Genomic DNA, 24650 nt, shown 5'->3' with positions numbered 1-24650 from the left:
GCCAGTCTTCCTGAAATAACATGACTTCACAATGGAAAACAATTTCACTGGAACAGTTTTTAGGACACTGTCCTGAAGCAGAAGTTGAATTTCCTGAGTGCAAACTAATATTTTGCTGCAAATAGCTGTTTTAACGTTGCATTTATTCTGATTTTTGCTGTACCTGATGTTACTATGCTACTGTCCTTTCCTAGAAGGATGCCATTTCCAACAAAACAATGTTTTTGGTCTGCATAAGTGGCTGTATTTCAAAAATATTTCAGTTGGTTTTGTGTCTAGAACCAAAGTCTTGCTTTCCTGTTGCTGTTATGTTTTCTAGCATGGTTTCAAGTAATTTCTTTAAAAAATTTCTCCAAATTGCATATATGTTATCATTCATTTCTTTTTCATTAATCCATCACTGGTTGCAAGTGCATCAACAAAGTGCTATTGTTTGAGAGATTGTTTTCTCACTGCCTAGAAGCTATTTTCCCTCTTTTCTTCTTGTATTTACCTTGACTGAGCATCATAACAGTACTTGACATGCAAAATGAGTAGAAATGAGTGGTTAGAATTATATAATACTTGTCTCAGTCTAAGATGGCAGTTGAATTCAGAGTAACCTTTTTTTTTTTTTTTTTGTCTTGTGTGTCTTTCTCTTTGCTTAAAACTAAAGTATCCACAGGGACAAATAGCATGAAATTTTAGAGGAGGAAATATGATGAGAAAAGTAAAGAAGAATAGTTTGTGAGGGCAGGAATGATCAGCAGTTTCCAGGTTAAAGAAATCATAAATCTTTAGAAGAGTAAGTCATATTGCTCATTATGATACATGAGCATCTTAGAGATCCTGAATTATTGAAGATTGCTGTCATTTTTCTGTTGGGGGTCTCTGTTATTGCTTAAATTGATCTGACAAAGCTGCATTTTAAAATGAGGGATTTAGAACAGTTTATTAGATTGTCTCTTAAGTCACTTTAAAACTACTGCATGTATTTTAATAAGCAGTAGACTAAGTCTTTTTTGACTACAAAATCTTTTAAGATCTGTAATATATAGTATCCTAGTTTTCCACTCAGTATTGTTTTGAATGATGGCAATGCCTGTATTCAAAACTCCATATTTTCTTCTTTTTGTATGTAGCTCTCTAAATCTCAGGAAACATCTTGCATATGTTTTCAGTCTAATACCTTAATGGCAGCTGTTGAGTATTATGCTAAGCAACAGTAGTTTAGACTCTTTAGTACTGAAATAGCTAATGCTGTATAGAGATTTCTTCTGTGTAAACACCCAAAGAGAATAATGCCTAATGACTAAAAGCATTAAGGACATAGAGGGGAATCCACACCTTTTACATGAGCATGGAACTAGCTCTATATTAACCAAGGTTAAATAAAGTCTGTATTTTCTCTAGTTCTGTGTGTCTTTCTGAGTCAAAAAGGCCTGAGTCAGTGTTCCAGTAGCTGGTGTACTCAGCTCGCTTTAGTCTTGGGATTGTTCATTGCATGAAGGATTAGTTTTCTATTTCTGTGATGTACTTTTCTAGTGTTTTCAGTAAAAATGTTAGACCTTTTCGATAAAGCTAGTTATTAGCAGAAACCAGCATGAAGAGCTTTTTTTAATTCCCCACCTCCACCCTGCCATAGTGACCAGCATATTAATGCAAGTTCTGACAGATAACACATAGGAAGTGGAGAACTTAAGAAGTATTCTTAAAAAAAAAAAAAAAAAAAAAAAAAAAAAAAAAAAACTTGTTTGGATCTTAATCATCTCCCTGTAGCTAATGTCTGTGCATAGGATATTCTTGCCGCAGCCTCTGCTGGGGTCTTTTCTTCTGGTGCAGAGTAAAGGTTTCTCTCTCCCCCCCGCATTGTGTGTGTATACAAGCGTATGCACACACATGTGTACATACACACACAGCCATACTGAGATTCCTTTGTGTTACCAGGGTAGTTGGTGTGCAGAATCTGTTTTACTGAAAATCATACCTGTTTTGTACTATGGAAATCTCAGGTTAGTCAAAGAACTGTGAGTGATAAGATCAGGGTGGTGTCAAGTTAACCTCCCTCTATCAGCTAAAGCTTCCTACAAGTTCTCTGTCTCCTTTCTTTCTGTGAATGTTACAGAATTGATGGGTTTTGCATTCTTTGTTCACTGCAACCCAATGTAAAATGCATTTACTTAAATCACACTGACCTATCAATATGATGAATATTAAGTTCATCTTAAACATGAAGAAACAGAGTTGTGTAGAAGTGTGCTTCATAGTTATCATGGTTGTTGAGAACACTTCAGTATATACTTCTTAATTTCTTAGGTTATGCATCTGCTTATAAAGTGGTGCATTTTAAGCTGAGTTAGCATCTATGAAGATTAGAAATAAGAATAAAACATGTAGAATTTGTGTATAGACTATGTTCAGCATGTAGCTGAAACATTCCTATTGAAATTTTTCCTATTTCATGTTAAAATGTCTGGATTGCAGTGTTGATGTTAAATGCTAAGAAGCACTTAATGGTTTTGTGTGTTCTTTTTAAAACAGATCAATATAGTTGTTATTCATGCAGATATATTTAAATAAAGATATACATATAGATAACTTCCAAAACCCTAGAGTGAGGTTGTTCCAGAGCTAGAGCTGTTCTAGAAGGCCCTATCTTGTTCAGTGCACACTGTGTACAATGCTTATTGAATGTCTTTTCTTTATATGGCTTCATGCATTATTCATTGTGAACTGAGAAAGAATTATTAATTTCTTTGTATTGTTTATATAGTGTTCATTACTGTAGTATCTGAGCACTTTGGAAATCTTTATTCTATTTATATCTTCACAATTTTCCAAAAGAACAGTGATGCTTCAGTTTACAGATATGGCACTGAAGAACAGGCATCTGTTTAGAAAGTGTCCAGTAGTTTTGGACATCTAATTAGAGATGCCAAGAGTCTTCTTTCCCATGGTTGGTGGCGTTCTTTACAAGTTCAAGCTCAACCATCAGTGATTTAAGTCATTGTAGTCATTACCTTGCATTTTGCAAATTGGACTGCAAGATTGTAAGCTGGCCTCATATAAAATGATGAAATCAAAATCGCTTTGGATTAAGTGAAGTGACAAAAGGAGGAATGGAAAAGATTTTTCCAGAGCAGTGTCAAAGTATTTTATCCATGAAATCTTCCTTTATTTTTTTTGCTTGCTTTGAACTCCCGCAGCAAATGAGGTTGGCATCATGCAGGTCAGTTTTATTTTTTGACAATATAAGCCTGATAAATTCTAAGAAGTCTTATGTATTGAATGTAATTAAGTTCCCGTGAGAAAATATTGTGACCGTGTAATTAAATATGGTATCATAATGCATACATTTGAAACCAAAGTACATTATATAGACTTTTGTCAGCTGTAACTAACCTTTAGAGAAACTGAAAGTATATGTGCGTACAAGGTCAGACCTTAAATGTGATGATATCATACTGTTCAGTCTATCAGGACCTCTTGGAATATTAAGTTTTTTCTTCTGTTACAAAAAAATAGGAAAGAAAAAATTTCTAGCATGTCCTCCCTTTTAGAATGAACCTGCCAGCTCAGCTGAGAGCCTGTGGTTTTCCTAGCTTTCCTTACTGTAATCTTTTTTTCCTCTTCTGTCTCTTGTGTCCCTGGTTACATGGTTGTTATTTGTTAAGGATTTTTTTGTTTGTTTGTTTCATTCCTCTTCAAGTTAGTGTTTCAGGCTCCTTTGAGCAGGAAATCTCTTTTCAAATCTTTTCTTGTAGCAGGAACTTATAGAGTGGACTCTATTAGCAGTTTAAATTTTAAATACATTGCCTCAATCCCATGACATTCATGACAAAGGCAAGGATAGAATCAACTAACTGTTCTTCTTGTTACCCATTCTTTTTGCATTTATGCTTTACAGCAAAATAATATTTCAGTGTTTGATGTCAAGCATGTATTGTACATCTTTCAGAAGCATTTATTTTGTTAATAACATCAGAGTATCTAGCTGAGTATTTTCCTAATGTGAGCTGAGTTAGTCTGCATTTCATTTGTCAAGCTTCACGTGCTTATGAGAGGCGCAGAAGTTTGTGGTCTAACTGACTCGTGTTTCTGTTTTTTTTTTTTTTTTTTTTTCATTCAATATTCTTTCAAAATAAAAGATAAGTCATAGTTAATATTCTTTACAGGAGTGAGCATTGCCTGAGAAAGACAGACGACGCCCAGTGTAAATTGATCGAAACCTCTAAGGAATCAGAAAGCAATAATCTTGTCTTCGCTTTTAGAAAATGTGAGCTGCAGAAGAAAGGTTTGTAGTGAGCAATAATCTAGGATTTCACTATAAATGTTTGGAGCATTTGGAAATACTTAACTCTAAAATAAGAAGATCAAGGAAATAGGGTAATAGAAGGTGTTGCAGACAGGATATATGTTTCTGCAAAATACAGTATTTACAGATATGGTAAAATATATTGCATAATTAACATAACTGAAGTTGTGTTTTTAAGTAGCAAAAAAGCCATGATGATTTGGATATACAAACAAAAGGAGATTGAAAGAAGCCTCATTGTACCATTATTATAATGCTGACTGTATACAGAGTCTTTTATAATCAAGAATGGAATGTATTAGAAGGCTCAAATGGTTTGGGATTCCTACTAAAATGTTCATACTATATACAACAATATTTTTACTCTCTTCTGAAAAGTAATGAGCTCTATGCTGACTCTCTAGGGGTGAATGCACCCTTCTTTCTAACACTATTTAGCAATATTTTAAGATTAAAACAGGACGTGGAGAATTTTCATCCAGCAGAATCTTCAAGATGATTTGTAGAATATAGAATGCTAGTTATTACTTGGAAGGGAGGTATGAATTTGGTTCTACTCCTATATTAGTTATTTTTGCCATAGTTATTTTTATCTAATTATTTTAGGGAATTTATTCTGACAAGCAAACACAATTTTTAAAAGGGAAGAACTTTCTTGTGGAAGCTGACTGCTTGAATGCATTTTAAGACAGAACAGATACAGATACAAAGAAATACAAAGATTTTTCAAGGATAATCCATTAAATCACTTTCCTCATTTTCTCTTTGTTTTTTATTTTTTTTTTTTTTTTTTACATTTTGACATAGAAAACAAGAGCTATGTTGAAGTGGATAAGAGGAGCAAAAACATGAACAGTACTTCTCTTAGTTGGAAGGGATCAGACTCCTTTGAGTCTAAGAAAAGGAAAAGAAGATTTAGCGATGATTGTAATGCACGCATTCCAGAAATATTGCTTCTATCATCTGTAAGTTATCCTTAATTTTAATGTGTATGTATATAGACATGCACACTCTTGCTTCAGCAGCAGTAGCAACATCCAAAATACGGGAATTGTAACTAGGTCATCTAGGGATACCTTTATACCTGTTGAGGCAAAGGAGTACAGTGATGAATTGGGAAGTGTGTGTGCTTTTTTTCCACTACATCAGAACATGCTTGTTGTAGCTGAAAGGCAGAGGGAGATGAATGACAGTGTTTCCTTCAGTGAGTAGTATGGAACAAAACTATTTGGGAAATACGTCATCAGGCCACTGAAGTAAAGTTTCTTTCAGAGATGATTTGAAATTGATTAGGGATGTTCAAACAAAATTTATAAAATATACATGAGGGTATTGAAATCTTGAAGGTGGTAGCTTACTCCCTCCTGTTCAGTCTGTCATTCTATCTCCGAAAGTTTTATTCTGATCAGTCACTAAGATTTTTTGGGGGAAGAAAAAAAGGTTAAGAGAATTAGTCAAGTATAAGTTGTGATTTATATTCAGGCTATTCAAGAATTTTAATATGATAAAGGTATATCTGTTAGCTTGTTTTTAAAAACCCACTGGTATAGGTAGGTACAGAGTCCTGTCACCTGGTTGACAAAGCAATACATTTGCAAAGTAATGAACATTGCTAGTTCTTGGTCTTTTGTTGTCAGACTATAAGAGGGTTGCTAAAAGATCAGATACAGTTTCTTGTTCAGTTTGAAGAGGGAATATAGTATGCTTTTAAAAGGCTCTTCCTCTTACCTTTATATAATAACCTTTGAGATAAAGGGGGAGGAATTACCCTGACGTGAGCTCTAAAGTACAGCTGCATTAAGCAGTAATTATTTTATCTAGCATGTTACAAAGTCCCAATGTTCACTGATCGGAACTATCATAGGAAGGTCAAGAAATAAACATGTACCCAGTTTCTGATTCCTGTTTTCTAGAAAGAGCAAAGATTGAGTTCAACTCAGTCTCCTGGCTGCAGAAACCTCTGTGAGGATGAGCAAGGTCACAGGTCTAGCCTAGTGCGGGACTGTATTCCGCAGCTGTTAGAGGCACACTGTGAAGATGCTTCCACCCACGTCCATTTGAGGTCTGCTTACAACTGCGCAGAGGTACTTGGCTCAGAGTCTCCTCCTAGGAACTTATTGGAGAAGCAGCTTCCTACCACTGGTGAGGACACGATTTCACCAAGAGTCAGTACCATCAGGAAGTTAACGGTGGACACGTCGCAGTATCTGAGCAAGTTGCGGAACAGAATCTGCAGGGGTAATCGGCCACTTGTTTCAGTTGAGCCAAGTATGTACTGTATCTGTGGTGTTGGCAGTTACCACTGATATGCCTAGATCTTGGGAAAACTTGTATATGACTAGTCAGTATATATATCTCATCTGGAGAAAAATATTTTGTTTTCATATGGAACAAAAGATTGAGGACAAAAAACATAATGTTTGTAATGCATTGTGCAAGTTAGAGAACAGTGCTCACTATGATGTACTGGAGTGTGGAGGGTCCTGTACTTAAGAAACAGCGTGGACAGCAGGATTTTCTAATTCTAGTCTGTATTCTACAGCTTATTTTGTGACTATGGAAATGCAAGTTTGTATTTTTAAAGATGTTGAGAGAAATATAAACTTTCTTTGTTGAAGCAGGTATTCTTATCTAAATAAAATTTTGAGAACCTTGGGTGAGAAGTGCTGGTAAAGTTACAAAGCAGTGCTTCTTGTTATATACGCTTGCGTTCACACCAACTCTGTCTGGGTGGGGCAGTGTGCTTTGATGTTACATACTAAAGGAGAGAATATTCTTTACTCTTTTGAAATTTACAATGTGCAAAATATTCTTAAACTTGCATCTTGTAGTGTATATATATAAAAATATTTTTTTCACCTCTTCAGTTGTCCTTTCCAGTGATGATGAGGATGGCTCTTCTGAACCAAAATCCGCAGAGCCACTGCAGGATAACATCACTGATAATAAAGAAACAGACCAAGAGTCTGATTTGCCTTTCTCAAAAATGCTAATGGAAGACAAGATGGAAAGTCACACAGAGCAGGTAGTCCAATTTTGGGCTGTGTGTTATGCCAATCTGTTTATTTGTACAGTGCATGTTAGGACATGAGAAAAGTGAGCAGGTATGATTAGTGCTAGCAACAAGCGGTAGCTGTAGTAATTTATTTCATTGATCAAATTCTGGACAGTTTTCAGAGAAAATTTCTGGATGTGATATTTGAATGGTTCTATAACATACCATGCAATTCATATTTCAAAAACTTTTGGAAATATTTGATATTACAAAACAGGAAAGATTAAATAGTAGCCTGCACTAGAAGTGAATATGATGGAGGTATTTCTCTGAAAATGTTTCTCCCCCCCTCCCCACAATTTTGGGCTATTTATTGTAGTTTGAGTCAATAGTTTCTTTTTGTCATCCAGTTTTCTATTGTGCATAAAGAAGTTTAAGAATCTTTGTGGATAGTAGAAGGGATAGAGTAAAGTTGTTCCCTTTCCTTTATGACTACCACTGGAATTTGAATCTAAAACTCTCTGTAAAGATCATTGCCCCTTTTGGACTTTGCGAGCCTTGTGCTGCTGTATTTGACCTGGATTTTGGGTTTCTCTAATTTTGAAACAAGTCAGAAGAGCCGCTGCTGCCTCTTCTCCCAGATGCATCACTCTGAGCGTAGGCATTGTATTGGATCGATCCTGTATCTTTGATATCAAAAGAGAGATTTTGGTGGTTTTGCTGTGAGTTTTCACTTGGGTTTAGATTGGTGAAGAGAACAGGTTATGTCTTGGCAGTGTGAAATTCAGACTTGGAGCAAGTTACTGTTCAGCCCTTGAAGGTTGTCAGTAATGATAATGATAACCTAAGCTTTTAATACAGAAATTTTACATGGAAGTTAGGTATGAGAGTAAATTCTTACAAGCTTAAAGAGAAAATTTGTAAGATTACAGGAGGGAAATACTTCATTCCAAGCCCTGTAACAAATATTCCTTTTTTATTTTACAGCTTTTAATGGAGTCAGTTGAAGATACATGTCCTGTCATCTTACCTTCTGGTGGCACACCTAGTGAACAGATGAACCCAGCACTGGAGATTGGATTTACTAGTCTATACATTGGGAGATTTAAGTGGTCATCAACAGGTCATGCTAAGGTAAGTTGCAGTATTATGATGCTATTTTTAGAATATTTAAAAATGAGTTTTTAGAGCAGTTCTCATGCAGTAATGAAAAAATTTCATAGAGATCTCCTAAATGTGCCAAAATCATTTGAAGGATGATTTGAGATATTTTTAAAATCAGTGTTTTTAAGTGGAACATGAGAATTTTACCTTGGAAAAAATGACTTCATTTTTTGTGCTTAGTATATTAAGGTAGGAGAAAACTCTCTTCTCAATAAAGATGACGATCTTCAGCCAAAGTGCCGATAGTATATATTTATTAGATAAATAAATAGTGTTTATTAAACACACTATTGTACTATTATTGTTTTAATTTTATTTCAGTTTACAACCAAGTATATTATGATCCCATTTCAAGGTAAGATAATTTTCTTTCTTTATCTTTCTCTTAACTTTTAATCTTGCAAATACTGTATGAAAATATTTTGTATATGTTTTGGTTTTAAATATTTTATATCCTTATTTGCTTTTACAAAGACATTGAAGCCTCTCTGAAATATATAAATTTATCAATAAATAAAACTTGATGTCTAGTATGTAAGTATTGATAACTTAGCAGTTCCTTACACTTTTCAGATGAACTTGTTTTAGGGGCCTTACTCTTGCGATTCTGCATATTTAAGTGACAAATTGTGGTAAATATGACCATTCATGTTTCTGAGGTGAAACATCAGTCTTTTGAGAACGGAAATTTAGGCCCTCTGGTATGTTAAATGTGTGAGTTGCCTAAGCCAAGAGGAACATAACTCTATAGGTTTGCATTCAATCGATTTTCCAAAGGTAGTGTGTGATAACTGACAGGAAAAAGTTTGGGAGTAGTTCTGAATTGACGAATTGATGGAAAGAAAATAGGAGTTCGTGACTTGGAATTAATCTTTTGTGTATTTGTAGGTATTAACTGAGATTATTCTGAGCAAAAGTGTAATTTTTGAATTTATGGAGAATTATGCATTTAGATGTTTAGCTTTTGGTGTTACAATTTGGTAACTCTGTGTTATATAGTTTGGAAAGAGTGATTTAAATGCTAAATTCTAAATCTATTTGGTGTAGTGGCAGGAATAAAATCTGCAAGAATAGTTTTAATATACTTTGATCATATGCACTGTAGTAATTATGTAGTATGCCTTTATAATTATCTATGGCTGTGTAAGTTGTGGTTATTTTAAATCCTGTTTTCTACAGTGGCTCTTAATAAGAATATTAAGCTGACAGTTGATACTCTGGATCTGAGGAGGTTTGGTCTGTGGAGAAGTGACGGTGGCTGTTCTTCAAGGACAATCATTTTCCTTTGGTTGTCTGCAGATTATGTAGAAAATATTGAAACCCAATTAGGAAAGTCTATTTTCAGCAAGCCATGTGAGTAATCACTCTTCTAAAGCATGAATAAAAGGTGTAGTATATGGGGTTATTTTATGAGTATTTTATACTCACACTTCTGAATATTGAGGAAGACTATACCTTTTTAAAGATAAAAGTTGATCAGTTTTGCTTTTCCAAAATGCCTCTCTTTACTTGTGTTTGGAAGACAAGTGGTTCAAAACCACTGCTACTTAGTAAGAAAGACTTTTGAACTGTGTTACATTGTGATCTGTATGTGGAGGTCTTTTTAAACTAGGCTTGTATGTAAAGTTGCACTCTCTTAAAAATAAACAGGATGTTTTAAGTTTCCTTACTTTTGAGGTAGTGTATGTGCTAGAAGAATGGCTTGGAAGATAATTGCTGATTTTTAATCTTTGACAAGACTGTACCAGACCAATGCAATATTATTAGAGAAAATTTCCCCTAGCAGCTAAATGGGATATTTAGTCTGTAGGGTCTTGTGGACTGGATTTACTTGTTTTTCTGCAGTGAAGCTCTGTAAGAACTGAGTGTAACTTTTACTCAAGTTCAAGTATTCAAAGATTGGCACAATCCCACAATATTTTTACATTAGCAAAATGATTACGAAATGATATCTACTGCAGTTATGATATCAGAGTTGCCTTTGTGAAATTTAACAGTTCTTTTACTCTATACAGTCACCACCTCTGGGGAAAAAAATACAGTTAATGTTAACTTTGCCTAAGGAGCTTGAGTTGTTTAAAGAATTGACTGAATTCAGAAAGACTGAATTACATGTTAGCAGTGAGTTACCTGTACATTTCTAGATCTAGGTTTATCAAAATTACCAGTGGCATTTGTAGACAAATATCCCAGTGAAAAGAGTGGAAGCTGAGTCTGCAGCTGCAGCACTCTCTTTTATCTTAGGTTTATTTACCTTGATTACATTCCTGTTCTAATAGAAACCTTCAGAAGTTACTATTAAATTTGTGTGGATGAATGTTTTATACCTTTTGAATATGCATAGTAATGCAAATCTTTTCACTTCTATGTAGAGACTTGTTGAAACAAATCAGAATGGTAGTTTTATAGTTTGATATGGAAACTGTTGACGCAGTTCTGCTTTGCCTTTTTAATGTGCTAATATTTTCCTTTCTTTCATTTTCCAGCCAAATCTAGTGAATTTATTTTTCTTGAACTGTCCCAACCACTCACAGAGTGGGAAGAAGTTAGACTGACTGAATTAATTACAAATGTGAGCAAGAAGAATAGAGCACCAGATCTCTCTGAGTTTTTGTCTTTGAGGCAAGCTGTACCTTTGTTTAAGGATCTTTCTGCTGAAGAGAGCTCTTTTATGAGTTACAGTCAGGATCTACTAAAGCAATGTATACCGAAAGAGAATACCTCAAGTGCGCATGAGCCTGCATTTCAGGTTAGTGAGTAGTTGTTGCTTGACTTACTACCATCTGTTGGCATTCACAAATTCCAGTAAATTTTAGATCAGCCAATTGCCAAGAATAAATTCTTTCTTTATCCACAGCTTAAAAAAAATCAATAACATTTGTGATTTATCCCTCATAATGGGGCAAGACTTACCAGTAAAGTGCTAGATTGTGCCCACAGAAAGATAGTACAGACGTCATCAGCACTGGTAATTGGCAAATAATGAAGCTTTTGGTTGACTCATAGTTGCGTATGCCTAAAGCTACAGGAATTCACATTCCTCGTGGTGTCTCCAGGATGGCAAGATGAGAGTTAATGAATGTAGGAGTGATGGCAGTGATGGGCCCATTTTTCACCTGAGCTATAAGTAAACTGGGTGCAGCAGAGTGGAGGCAGTAGTGTGTATAGGGGGAGCAGTGCACCTTACTCATTCCAAATACTTCTAGATTTTTCTAGTGAGGGCTCTGCAGCTTGAAATACCTAAATGATTTCCAAGGATGCTAAGGAGATGAGGCTGTGCATGTTAATGTGCTAGTACATGTCCATTTGAGGAATAAATGTCTGAACACAACCTCATGCTGTTGTCATTTCAAAGCGTATATGTTTGTTCCAGTCAGTAGCAAGCACAGAAACGACAGATCAGTCTGGGTATGAAACTGGGAGCTTAAAAGTTGAGTTGCTTTCTTCCAATTCAAATCTGTATTATTTTTAGAGAAATTCTTGAGAGCTAGATTTTCAAACCTACCATGCGCACCCATTCCTAGTAAGACAGTCTCATACCTGTCTCCATGCTTTCAGGTCCTGTTTCTCAGCCAAAAGTAATTCTGCCTCACTTGGTTGAATAATGCTTCTAAACTGTTTTAGAGAGAGGCTATGAACAAACGAAGACCTACAAGTATTTTAAAAGGACTATATATATTTCTTTTTTTTTTCTGAGCAGTGGCACATAAGTCTAAATGCTGTTACTTTAACGTTTACACTTCTGCTCTCCAGCAAGATTCTTCAGTGATGCAGTGTAGTCATGCGGGCTTCGGGCTTGTGGGATTTTGTTTGGTTGGTTGGTTGGTTTTGTGATTTGTTTTATATATCTAATTGTGTGGTCCTTTTTATTATTTGTTTTTTCATTGGTAGGAATCAAAACCAAAAGTGGCCAGGCCTAGTTATGCCCTTGCAAATAGGCAGAACAGTGGTTGCTATTCCATTTCTCTGTCCTCTCCACTGAACGAAGAATGGAAAGAAGTAAGAGAAACTGAAGCAGTTAAAAAGTATGTATCTTTCACTTAATGAGAAGATGAAAATAAAGCAAACTGAATAAACAAATTGCTGGAGTAAAAGTCCTGTCTTAATTACCATTTTCTGGTTGAAAGTGTTGGGTGAAAGATGCTATATAAATATAAAAGATCACTGAATATGTATGTGGTCATTCCTGTTTCAGTCTTACCAGGTGAGAGAGGATCAGTGTGTCACAGGATGACAATTTCACAGAAATTAGTGAATACCTGAACTTTGACTACAGATGCGCTCATATCATGGACACATCAATGGGAGGGCAGAGCCTCTGTGAATGTCCGCCTAAGTGCCTATTGAAGCAAAACTAGTGCTAACTTAGGCTGAGCCATTGTTTTTTCCTCTAAACAATATTTTTTTCACCATTTTGTCACATTTGATCTATTTATAACTGCAGTTACAAATACACTGTAGTTAACACCTTGATTAAGAAATATTTTAGAAAAAGAAAAAACACATGAATGTGTAATGCAGCAAGAAACTAGAGTACAGCTAGTATTGTGCCTTGATTCTGTCTGTACAAATCTGTTATTCCTCATACTTTTCAGTGTGACAAACAGTAGTGAAATGCCTTGCTCTTAAGAACTATTGCAGTATGCTGTCACTGTTTTTACTGGCAGTGTTAACAGTTGTTTTTGGTTCTGCTTAAGAGATTTTCTACAACAGCAAAAGTGCTCGGTTCATGGTTCTGATTAAGTATTATGGATGGATGTTAGTCTAGACTTTTTCTAGTATGTTGTAAGTGCTAGTGTTAGGTGTAACTTGGGCATTTACAAAACACTTTGGGCCTGTGCTGCATGGTGCATAAACCCAGATTTCTTGCTTGGAGATGTGGGAGCCCTCATTGGAGTCTTAATTGATAGGACATCACTACTCATTCATTGAGAATCTGTCCTGTAGTATTTCTTCCTGTTTTATATGGCCATTTATCGTTTTTTTTTTTTTTTTTTTTTTTAATCAAAAGAAGATGAAGGTAAAAAAAAATAATTTCCTTTCCGAAAGTTTTTGCAAAATTTCAGGGAGGCGGGAGGTCATATTTCTTATGTAAACACTCTTACTATTGGAAAAAGAAATGATAACCATATTTCTTATGTAAACACTCTTACTATTGGAAAAAGAAATGATAACAGACTTCTGAGTTACTCAACAGTTTTGAGAACTACCTCTTCAATAGGTTTTCTGGAAAATCTTTTAGTTGTGGAACAGATATACTAAGAATATATAAAATACAGTTTGCCATTGTTATAACATGATCTGTGTTTCCTAGTTTGATTGTTTATCCACCTCCACCTGCTAAAGGAGGCCTGGGAGTCACAAGAGAAGATCTAGAGTGCTTAGAGTATGGAGAATTTCTCAATGATGTCATCATAGATTTCTATCTTAAGTAAGTATTTGGAGATTTAATTGTCCTCTTCTTTCAGAGGCTTGATGTGATCTTGAATGTAACTGTAGACGTTGGTCATTAAATGTGATACAACAGTTTTAAAAATAATGATATAATGAAGTTCTAAGTTTGAATTTTTTAAGCTTTTGATTATTTCTAGTAGTTTCACTTATTCCAATTTCATTTTCTTGTTGCGCCTCTAATAGGCTGCAATGTACTCCAGACAAAGTAGAATAATTACTGTTCCTGCCTAAGAAGTAAATGTACTTTAATTGCAACCATTACAGTCCTTGCACTAAATGTGAAATCCTTAGTGTCATACAAATAATATAGCTAGGACAGTGAGAGATTTTTTTTTTTTTTTGAAGGCATAAGGCAATAAGAGTCCAAATTATATGGCTTTTCAGTAGTTGTTAGATGTCTGATTCCTCTTTGAGGATCACTACAGCTGAGGGAGGAAAAAATAACTCTTGGGACCTCAGAATGGAAAGTGCAAAGCAGTTTTAAGGAGGCAGCTGAACAAAGTAGAGCTCTGTACAGAGTAGATCATTACTAGATTTGCATGAAACAGAGCATCCTCAGCTATTCTGTGCAAGAGTTCAGGAATCCTTCTAATGTACAGCTGCTACAGAGAAGAACACAGCTAATGTTTCTTGAGGAAGTTGTGTTTGCTTTACCTACTTCACACTAGCCTACTAGAGTTGCTTGTAAAGTAAGTTTTGCAAAACCAGCATTGTGGGGCTACTATTCTCTAAGGTCAAGATTTATTTTCTGTGTGCTGACTTAGGAAGAATTCTGGCACTGTGGAAAGTTGGCTACAAGAATTCCATTTCATTTGGTTCAAGCATGCAGTAACTGGGAGCAATAACAAGCCAGTTAAAACAGCTTATCTAGAGGAGTGGAAAATGGTATGGCTTTACAGCAAAGCCCTTTTTATTCTGCTGTAAACTAGAAATAAATTATGCAGTGCAGTTCCCTCTCTAGCTATAGCTTCATCTTAACAAGAAGATTTGAATAAAGGAATTTAATGTAATCATTGCAGAACCTCTCTGCCTTTTAAAATGTTAGACTGCTTCCCACATTCTCAGTGTCCATCATGTTGCAAGCTGTGTTGCGTGAGTTCCCAGGTGAAGCTGAAGGCACCTTGAGTAGGGTGATTAAAACTTTGAGAACTTTGGCAGTCTGGGATTGTTGAACAGACACATAAGCTGATGTTTATGGTAAAATGATCAAAAGTAAAATCATAAATCTCTAGAGTGTCTCTTCTAGCTTTCATATGCATAACCTAAAGAAGTAAAAGGGGCAATTTATACTACTGACCTGTTCCATGCTTTTTGTATACTCAGTATTATAACACTGCATGAGCTTATACTTGGCCAGATTTTCAAATTTATCTTAATTGCGAGGGTTAGAAACGTAACTGTAAAAATAAATGAAAGCATTAATAGTGAAGCACAAATCTGAGATAAAGGGTAAGGTGACTGTGTTCTTAGTATTTATTTGGTATTTACATACTGTGATGATGTCCATCCAGCAGTACATTTAAAATACTGTAGATAGAAAAGCTTGACATGGTCAGCAGCTGTGAAGGCAACTGATCGTAAACATAACCTGTGGATGATGAATCAGAAAATAATTATGTTTCTTTTGTATTAGGAATGGTAGTTTCTAGAACAGATTTTTTTTTTCCTTTGGTAGATACCTCTTGTTGGAGAAAGCTCCAAAACATCTTGCTGACCGTACACACATTTTTAGCAGTTTCTTCTATAAGTGCCTGACCAGAACAGAAAAAAACTCTGAGGGGGATCCCAAAGTTACGTAAGTTTGCTTCAGATGCCATAACGACCAGAACTAAAGAATCTGTTACTGCTATTTAGAAGTTCTGTAGATTGTATCCTAATCAGCACATAAAATAATCAATTGGTATTTTCCAAAAGGGTGATTAAATGTTGTAACTCACAATTTAAGTATAATGGTATTTTTTTTCATTAAAGCTTACGTGTAATTGATCCTGGCTGTTAATAAAAGGGTCATCACCTTTCTTCAGCTTTATCTGAATCTTTACTTCAAACTTTTATTTATGTATTTTGATCTCTCTCTCTCTCTTTCTCTTTCCTTTTTCCCCAAATTCAAGTGTTGTCTAAAGCATGCTTTATTTAAAGTCTTTTAAAAAGTGTTTTTAGATTTACCACATCTTTCATGTTACATATCAATAAGTTATTGTTCATGTTTTTAGCAAGAAAATTTGCCTACGCATCAAGTTTACATATATGAGTTTTTTTATACTCTATTACACAGAAATTGAAAAGTTTCACAGACAATATTATTAGGAGCTTATGATCCTAGTATTACTTCATGCTTGCAGCCAAGACAGTATAAAAGGTAGGATTATCCCTAGCTCATACTCGGTTCCTTCTAAATACTGATGTTTGAGTGGAACTTTCTTACCACTTTAGTTACCTGCCAGCTGCTTTCAATCTATTATCGTTGCTCAGCTTAGTGAAGTTTTTCCTGTTTGTCAGAAGTGATTTTGTCTTTTATTCATGAAATATCCAGGTTTTGCGTTCTTTCAGGGCCGCCTGCACATGTGCTATCTCATTTCTGTGTTACAGTTGAACATTTTGGGGCAAAAGTTAAAGAAAAATGCAACTTCTGTGATATTTTTAAAGAAGCCTCAAAAATCAAGGAGCTAAGCTTAAGAGAAAGTGTCTTCCATCAGTTTTTGTGTCTGTCTTCTGACCATGAATGTTCTGAGGTGGAGGCACCATTATCCTTAAGAATGCTGTTGTGCCTTAATCTGATTCCTCTTGCAAGGTTGGACTGTACTTAATCTCTTCATGGAAGAAGAATGTCACTCTTTATGCGTCATATTTCAAGGACTGTAGCTGCTGCAGATCAGGAGATAGCTTTGGAAATTCTAGTTTTGTTTAGGGTTAGATACTTACCTGGTGAATAGAGTTTTTTGAAGTGTGGATCGTGGAAATACAGGCTTTGTATTGTCATAAATGAAATTAATCTCTACTGATGTAGGCTACTTAACTTGAAGTCCCTTTACTTGCTTTTCTCTACACAGATAAGCTAGTGAATTAAGTTTTGTTGTGCTCATTTCATAGATGCTTTTCTAGGTTGTAACAGTGTCTTCTACTGTTATGTTTTCTGTACTTCTAGAATCACACAGTAGAAGAAATTTACAGCAAGTCTCTTCACACTGCCACTGAAGAGCCCTGCAGCAGTTTGCTTTTCCATTCTGTACCCCTTTTCTCCCATTCCTCCCATATTCAAGTAACATGTCTTGGTTAGAGATCAGGTTTTAATTAGAATGGCAAAAGAGAGTGTTTCCTGATTAGAGTGAATTTTGCTGTTGGTTGACATTGGAGCAAACTTTGTAAACCACTGGTTTCCATTTAATCTTGTGCAAAATAAGAAAGCTAGGAAATCTAAATTTTTCCTCAGATTTTTTAGTCTCCTATAATCCTGTTCTCATGCTTTATGTCTATGGGACTGGAAAGGGAATGTGATCCAGCAGTTAAAACTCCCAAACTGGAGAAAATCTATCTTTTAGTTTTGACTTTGCTATAGGTGTGTTGCCTGACTATGCAAGGCATTTGGCTTTTTCATACAAAAAAGTAAGTTTGCTTAGGCAGGCATTCAAAAGTGGTATCTGAAAGTTGGATATTTGGAAGTTGATATAGATCCGTGTTTACACTGACAGATATTTTGGTGGGTTTTTCTACCTTTACTGTAGTCTGATATCCTGGCTAAATAATTTCAACAAATTCTTCCTGACTTTGAAATCTATGGATAATTTATCCAAAAGAGCTCAAGGTGGTTCAGATAATGCAAACATTTAAGTCAGTCCACTTGGCTTGCAAGCCACTTGGGCTTAATTTGCTGCTGGTTTATTTTCTCTCTGTTGGGAAATTTCATGAATAAATGAAAAATGCATTGAGGGATTGGGAAAATACAGGATTACTAGTCCATTTACCTTAGTTTAACCAAAAAGAACAAATCCAACCAGTAATTATCATTTGATTTCTACAGAGCGGCTCAGAGAAGACACAAAAGAGTAAGAACATGGACTCGTCATATAAATATCTTCAGTAAAGATTATATCTTTGTGCCTGTGAATGAGGAGTAAGTCTATGTAATTTTAGACAGATTTTCTGATACTTAATTTTTAAATATTCTGGCTGAATGTTCTGATAATTTAAAGATTTATAGCTGTACACATGAATCAATAAATAAACATATTAGAAATAAACATATTGGATATGGAAGAAGAAGCAGTAATGAGGAGGAGAATGAGTAATTTTTAAACCTCTTCAAAAATTGCATTTTGTAAGTACAGTTGTTTCCAATAAGCTTTATATTTCTTTTCCTTAGTTGTACTGAAAATTGTTTTTATATATTTCAAAACAATTTATATGTGTCAGTATGATGGTTCTTGTGCACTTAAGTAATGTTTCTGTGAAGAAATACCAGCAATGCATAGTGTTAGTGTTTTTTTTTTTTTTTTTTTTTTTTTTTTTTAAAAAAAAAAGGCTGGAGTAGTACTTCCCCTGTCTATGCCTAATCCTAGCTGAATAACTGCCGTGCACGTGGAAGCTCCAGCAAAACTGAATAGTTATTGAGAGTTACATATGCAAAGGAGCTGCAGACAGAGATTGGGTGTGAGACATGGTATACCCTCAGCTATATTCAAAACTGGGATCATTGTCAATAGTTTGTTTTTTTTAATTTACTTTATTTTTTACTTTAATTTTTTAATTGTGGGGTAGGTGGTGAGACAGTGATAAATTGCTGTAGTGGGTTTGTTTTGTTTCTTTAAAAAACCTGATACTTACCTTTGCAATTACACCAAGTAAAATGCAAAGTACAAATGAGTGGGAGGATTTGTATGAGTTGCTATGAAGGAACATGGTAATGACCACAGTGGTTACATACCACAAAACAGTTGTCCATGAGCTCTCAGTGCTATAAAACTTTTCATATGCTTTTTGGAACCGAATGTTACAGTTTTGATATTTCCCCCTCCCCCACTGCTGGGCAGGTCTCATTGGTACATTGCAGTTATCTGTTTTCCGTGGCTAGAAGAAGCTGTGTATGAGGAATGTCTCCATCAGACTTCATTATATCACCAGCTTCAAGAATCTCCACTTCAGTCAGAGAAGGACAGTCAGAGCACTAGAACCAGTTCAGTGTTGGCCTTTCCTAGTAACTGCAAGGATGAAGAAATGGATGCAAACAGGAGTTTATTCTCAAAAGGTAGATAATTTATAAGAAATTACATCAGGTCGTATACAGTTCTGATAGTGCCTTAATCCTTTAAGGAGAAATGTGATGTCTTAGAAAATATCCTGAAATGAAAGATTAGCGTAACATGTTTTTGTCTTTCCATGCATAGTAAAGACTGCGTTCTTGCTTTCTGCAACTCTTTGGAAATTAATGGAAGGATATGTAAAATCAGTGGCTCAGATCCTATCACAATGTATGGACTATCTTATTTTGAGTACTAATAATCATGAACTTGAAAATAGTTAGAAAATTCTTAAATTCTTAAGACTTTCTATATTTTTTTCTTTTGTTATAGGTGGCAACCATGTTGCTGAGGTTCTGCACTCAGATATTTCTGAAGTAAGTACTTTTTCTGAACTGATGGAGGAGACCTGTATTACTCTCCTTTCTAAGGCTTCAAGACTTGAACAAATTACTTTGCATTATCTTTTCTGCAGCAGCTGTTGATGTTTGTGCAGCTTGCAGCATGTGCAAGGCAGTTTGAGTTAGGCTGAAGTCTTTCTTTGCTTACCTATGTTGCCTATGCTATGGTTTCACTTTTTTCTTTAATTTCATATCAATTTCTCCATTTCTGAAATAGGAGCAAGACTTTCTTTACCTTTAAATCTGTGAAGACATTTGGATTTTTACTTGTTGTAGTTTTTTTAAAAAGGTTATTTTTAATTTCTCTCTTCCTAGAACTCTCCTAGTAACTCCAGAAAGCAAATTTGTAAAAGGTAAGTTTCAGTTTTCATACTAACATTGTATTATTAAAGTGTTTATACTAAGAAATCCTGCAGTTATTGAGCTGGTTATTTATCATATCTGGCTTGTTATGAAGTCACAACTGTAGGGGCTTGTCCATTTTTTTTTCACATATATTCAGCTATTAATGCTCTTGTGAAGCTGGATTCAAACAAAATCTTCTCTTAAGTAGTACTAACAATGAAAGATTCAAGGGCAATTCTTTGTTTTTTTTTGTTGTTTACAGGCCTTGTATACTCATCTTAGATTCCTTGAAAGCTGGCTCTGTGCAGAATACAGTTCAGGTTTTGAGAGAGTAAGTAACTGCCGTTCTCCTTTATTAGAAAGGGTTGCTGTTTGTCAGATTTTAATGTTCAAATTAATTTTCTATATAAAGGTGTGCTTTTCTATTCCTAAAAGAAAACCTACAAACAGCTACAAAAAAACCCAGCAGTATGGAGATTTGGATGACAACATTGTTTTTCTTCTGCAGCTTAAATGTAATGTAAAAATTGAAAAGTAGATGTCTTTTTAAAATTGAAAAAAAGTTGAAAAGTAGATTGCGAGTTTTCTAGAGTCTTTTGTTTGTTTTTTTTATCCCCTCCAGTTCAGTAGTGAAGGTGTTTTTAGGAGCATATCATAGAATCATAGAATGGTAAGGTTGGAAGGGACCTCTGGAGATCATCTAGTCCAACCCTCAGCGTAGCCTGTATGGGGATTGAACCCACAACCTTGGCATTAGCAACACCACACAATCAAATGAGTCTTTAAAAAAAATAATTTGAAATTTAAATGATTAGTTTTCCAAAGTGTTGACTTCAGTATCCTGATGTAGCTGATAGAATTTCTGCATTGAATCTGTTCCTACATACGTGCAAAAGCATAGTATCTAAACAGAAGCCATCTAAAAGTTTGATGTGTCAATATAGTTATATGGAAGTGTTACGATGTGTTTAGAAAAGTGAGAATAAGAATGTATTTACAGTTTTTATGTGGTAAGTATTTAAGTATTGGGAGAATGTCTTCAAACTTTCAGTACTTGAACACACTGCTAATGACTTCTGTCAAAAACTTTTTACAAAGTTGATAGTACTAAACATTGAAGCTAAAATTAGCTATTCCTTTTGTCTCTTGTCATGTTCACTTCACTGAAAGGAACAAAAATCCAGATTGTGCAAAAGTAAATTCATTGTAATACTGTGTTATGAGTGGATGATAACTGGTGAATTTTTTGATACCATCTTTTCCCTAAACAGAGAAGTCTCCAAGCTTTTGCTTTAGAAAAGCTGACCCTTATCCCTTCAATCATATGTTCAAAATCAGTGGCCACTTTAGAAAGCTGGATCAGTGAGGTTTATTGAAGCAAGAAAACAGTAGAAAAGCCTGATACCAGATAAGTCATATGATCGAAGTGATCTCTAAGGTTGTAAGTTGTTACCTACCTTTTACACTAGTAGGCTGCAAAGGCTATGCTATGTGATCATAACTGAAATTGCTCATAAGATGAATTCTAATAATTGCTTTACAGTTCATTCAGGGTAAAAAGCACTGCTGGCTTTCTCAAGATGAACCCGGGAAAAAATCTGTGTGATAGTCATGAAGGATTGCTTCAGTTCCTCCTTTAGCTCAGTTTCAGAGTGTCCTAACAGCTTGAAGAAACTCAGTGTCATGACTTTTTAACTTTTTAAATGAAAACATATATCTTTCCTGTGTACATTATATGTTAGAGGTGCATCTTGATGTAATAAAAATTTGGAATTTTGGATATTGGAAATTGTGTAATTTCCTTATATGAATTTCTTTGACAGTTTCTGTGAAGAAAGTTGGTTAAGGCTGTTACAGCATTGTGACCAGTTCCAGAACGATATTGAGTAATACCACCAAAATGCACTGAGCTTGGGAGTTATTTCTGAAGTATTTAATCTATTTGCTTTCCTTTATAGGTACCTGGAAGCAGAATGGGAAGCTAAACGAAAAACACACCGGGAATTCAGTAAATCAACAATGATTGACTTCTGTCCCAGAGTGCCTAAACAAGATAACAGCAGTGATTGTGGTGTATATTTGCTGCAATATGTGGAAAGCTTCTTCCAGGTACAAATGGAAATTTCCCCCTCCACCTCCCACAAAAAAACCCACCCAAAACAACCCCAAACCAGACAGAAAAGCCTTTGATGCTCAGCCTCTGTAACTATCAAAGCCTTTTGAGAAAGAGCAGATAAAATCTATTCTTCGTATAGTGGCAGGGGTCTTTGTGCCTGGAACACAGGCAGTTTCTGCTCTGCATTCCCTAGGCAGACATTTCTGGCCTTGTGGTTTAATGATGCTTTACAGTGATGTATTGAAGGCTCTTAACTGTATAGGTGTATTTGAAACCCATGTAGTTTATACATTTCTGGCCTACAGTTGGTACAAAGGGACCTTTTCCATGCAGGCCATCTCTTCTTGTAGCTACTAAAAGTGTGCTTAGCTTGTCCATTGGCCTTTGTATGGTTTTGTCTGTGCAAGCAGCAGCCTCTGCAAGGAGAGGGAGGGGGAGATCCTTCAAAGGGAATGCACAGGGCTGAGGGAATCTGTTTCCTTCCTGTCCAGCACATCAGCACATTGCCTTAAACATCTGTAGCTGCTGGGTTTCAGACATTTAGTGTCTCCCCAATTCTCCTTCACCCTGATTAGTGCTCTTGCACTGCCCTTGGCTTTTTGCCTGATGCTCATACATGTCCACACTCTGAGTCCTTTGCATGGAAAGGCTTGTGTGGGGCCTTGGCCAATTGACAGATTTTTCTTCTATAGTAGGAAAAAAGGATTGAGCTCTTGTGTAGGTGAAAGATGCAATTATTTACCAATGCTTCTGAAATGACCGTTTCCTAACATGGTCATATTGTTTGCAGAAGCAAGGGCTGAATGTGGTAGATGTAGTTTGTTCTAAGCATACGCAGTGCTCATAGACTACAGATCATGGTGTGATTTCTCATTTTGCTTTTTCCACATGCCATATACTCCTTCATTTGTGGAAAGGAGAAGGTGGAATGTAAGCATTGCAAAAGAATGAAGAGAGAAAGAGGGGGAAAAAATGGACTTAGGCAACTGAGATGTTGTATAGTCTTATTGACAGAATTGGCAAGGTGTCTTGGCCATTTCGTCTGCTGTCCTGTATTGTCCTGAATTGCCCCCCTCTCGTTTCCTGATGAACTTTGTGGGAATGTTCTTGCTTCTTTGCTCTCTTCTTTCAGACAGACCAACTCATAACATAAAAAAAGCAGTTCCTGAGGCCACAAAACCTCTTATGCTCAATTGCTATAAGCCCAGTCCTTCTTTATATTATCAGCATACCTTTGTGCTTCGTGTCCAAAGTGTATCTGTCCCATTATGTAGCAGGATTGTGTCTAACTGTGCTTTGAATGTATCCTTATCCTGATGTGTCTCTCAGGGAAATGACAGCTTCTCTTGTATTTATCATGAGTAATTCATGGTAAGTGTGTATATATATCTATATATACATGTGATTACCATGAAGGAAGTGGATTTGACTTTGCAGCCTATCACTGTTGTCTCATAGTGACTTGGTCTCAGCAATAATTGGGGAAGTGGGGGGGGCTGACATTTTTTTGGAAGATTGCTTTAGGAAATGCATACTGTAAATATTCTTTTTTTCTGTCACCAGAATCCCATAAATAACTTCGAACAGCCAATGCATCTGGAGAAGTGGTTTCCTCGTCAGGTGATCAGAAGCAAACGAGAAGAAATTCGAGATCTGATCTTGCAATTGTACTTTCAACAGCATAGTGGCAGCAGCAGCTAATAAATCTGCTCAGCCAGACCTGGCAAAGACATTGCTGTTTATAGTAACTGGAACTCTACTTAGCAGCATTTGGGCTCTTTCTGCCTTATAAAGGTTAAAAAAACAAGAAGTATTTTGTTCGTTTATTGTACTTTTTATTTAAAGATTTTTTTTCATTTGGATTTTGTAGTCCTAGAATGCAGTGATGGGGAAAAAGGAAAAGACTGTAGATAAAAGTGTAAATATGTAAGTTAAAGCTAGTTCATGTTTGTTGTCAGTTGAACTTTTACTTGGAATATGGAAGCTACATTCAGATGTGTGCCACAAAGATGTAAAAATATTTTGATCTTATGGAGCCTGTTCCTTACAATTCTGTATAAACATAACTTAGAGTTGAATGAGCATGTAGAAGTCAGGCCTGAAGAAAGGATTTTGACCCTATGCTATGACTTTTTCTACTTTACAGTTCACATAAAATGAATACTATGTATTGTTTTAATTTAAGGATATAATATTGACTCTCTTCAGAGATTTTTTTGTTTGTTTCTGTTTATATACAGAAATAGTCTGCATTTGTCAGAATATTCTGCTGAGATTTGAGGCTGCTAGATTTTGTGGTTTTTTTTTTTTTTTTTTTTTTTTTTTCCTCCTCCCTAGCATTTTCATCTTAATTTATTTTCCTGGGAATTGAAACCATTTGCTTCAGAGTGAATTTTGAAACCTTTTAAGCTCAAAAGTGGTCTCTTTCCTATATTTTCAATGATTTTTTTTTTCTTAAACAGATTTTAGAAAAAAAACTTGCTCTCAAAGTGTGTGCCAATATAATACATATAGGCAGTAGATTTTTAATCCTAGATACATTATTTTGAGGAGCTGTACCTCTGAGCCTTATGGCATCATTTGCATTTAAAAAGCAAGCAGGCTGTGGTTTAGCAAATTTATTTGATATTTTACTGAAAAGTAAGCA

At 35.4% G+C, this 24650-nt stretch overlaps 1 protein-coding gene across 3 annotated transcripts in view; it reads left to right on the top strand.

Annotated features, from left to right (window-relative positions):
* The window catches only part of SENP7 (SUMO specific peptidase 7), a 45491-nt gene extending 21209 nt beyond the window's left edge, over window positions 1-24282 (top strand). For 2 of the 3 annotated variants that reach the window (XM_062596417.1, XM_062596409.1), the window contains 18 exons: window positions 4155-4273; window positions 5102-5259; window positions 6208-6562; window positions 7162-7319; window positions 8277-8423; window positions 8775-8808; window positions 9633-9806; window positions 10940-11202; window positions 12345-12478; window positions 13768-13884; window positions 15583-15702; window positions 17926-18018; window positions 18935-19149; window positions 19475-19518; window positions 19858-19895; window positions 20150-20218; window positions 21846-21996; window positions 23567-24282. In XM_062596417.1, the coding sequence (XP_062452401.1) occupies window positions 4155-4273; window positions 5102-5259; window positions 6208-6562; window positions 7162-7319; window positions 8277-8423; window positions 8775-8808; window positions 9633-9806; window positions 10940-11202; window positions 12345-12478; window positions 13768-13884; window positions 15583-15702; window positions 17926-18018; window positions 18935-19149; window positions 19475-19518; window positions 19858-19895; window positions 20150-20218; window positions 21846-21996; window positions 23567-23704 (2527 nt within the window). In that variant the 3' untranslated portion in view covers window positions 23705-24282. The remainder of the gene's footprint in view (window positions 1-4154; window positions 4274-5101; window positions 5260-6207; window positions 6563-7161; window positions 7320-8276; window positions 8424-8774; window positions 8809-9632; window positions 9807-10939; window positions 11203-12344; window positions 12479-13767; window positions 13885-15582; window positions 15703-17925; window positions 18019-18934; window positions 19150-19474; window positions 19519-19857; window positions 19896-20149; window positions 20219-21845; window positions 21997-23566) is intronic. The other variant, XM_062596426.1, reaches the window with a different exon arrangement.
* Window positions 24283-24650: the final 368 nt, after the last annotated feature.

This window comes from Rhea pennata, chromosome 1 (assembly GCF_028389875.1).
Source record: "Rhea pennata isolate bPtePen1 chromosome 1, bPtePen1.pri, whole genome shotgun sequence".
NCBI lineage: Eukaryota > Metazoa > Chordata > Aves > Rheiformes > Rheidae > Rhea > Rhea pennata.
The sequence above is the reverse complement of the archived record's forward strand: the minus strand, read 5'-3'. Positions and strand labels throughout refer to the sequence as shown.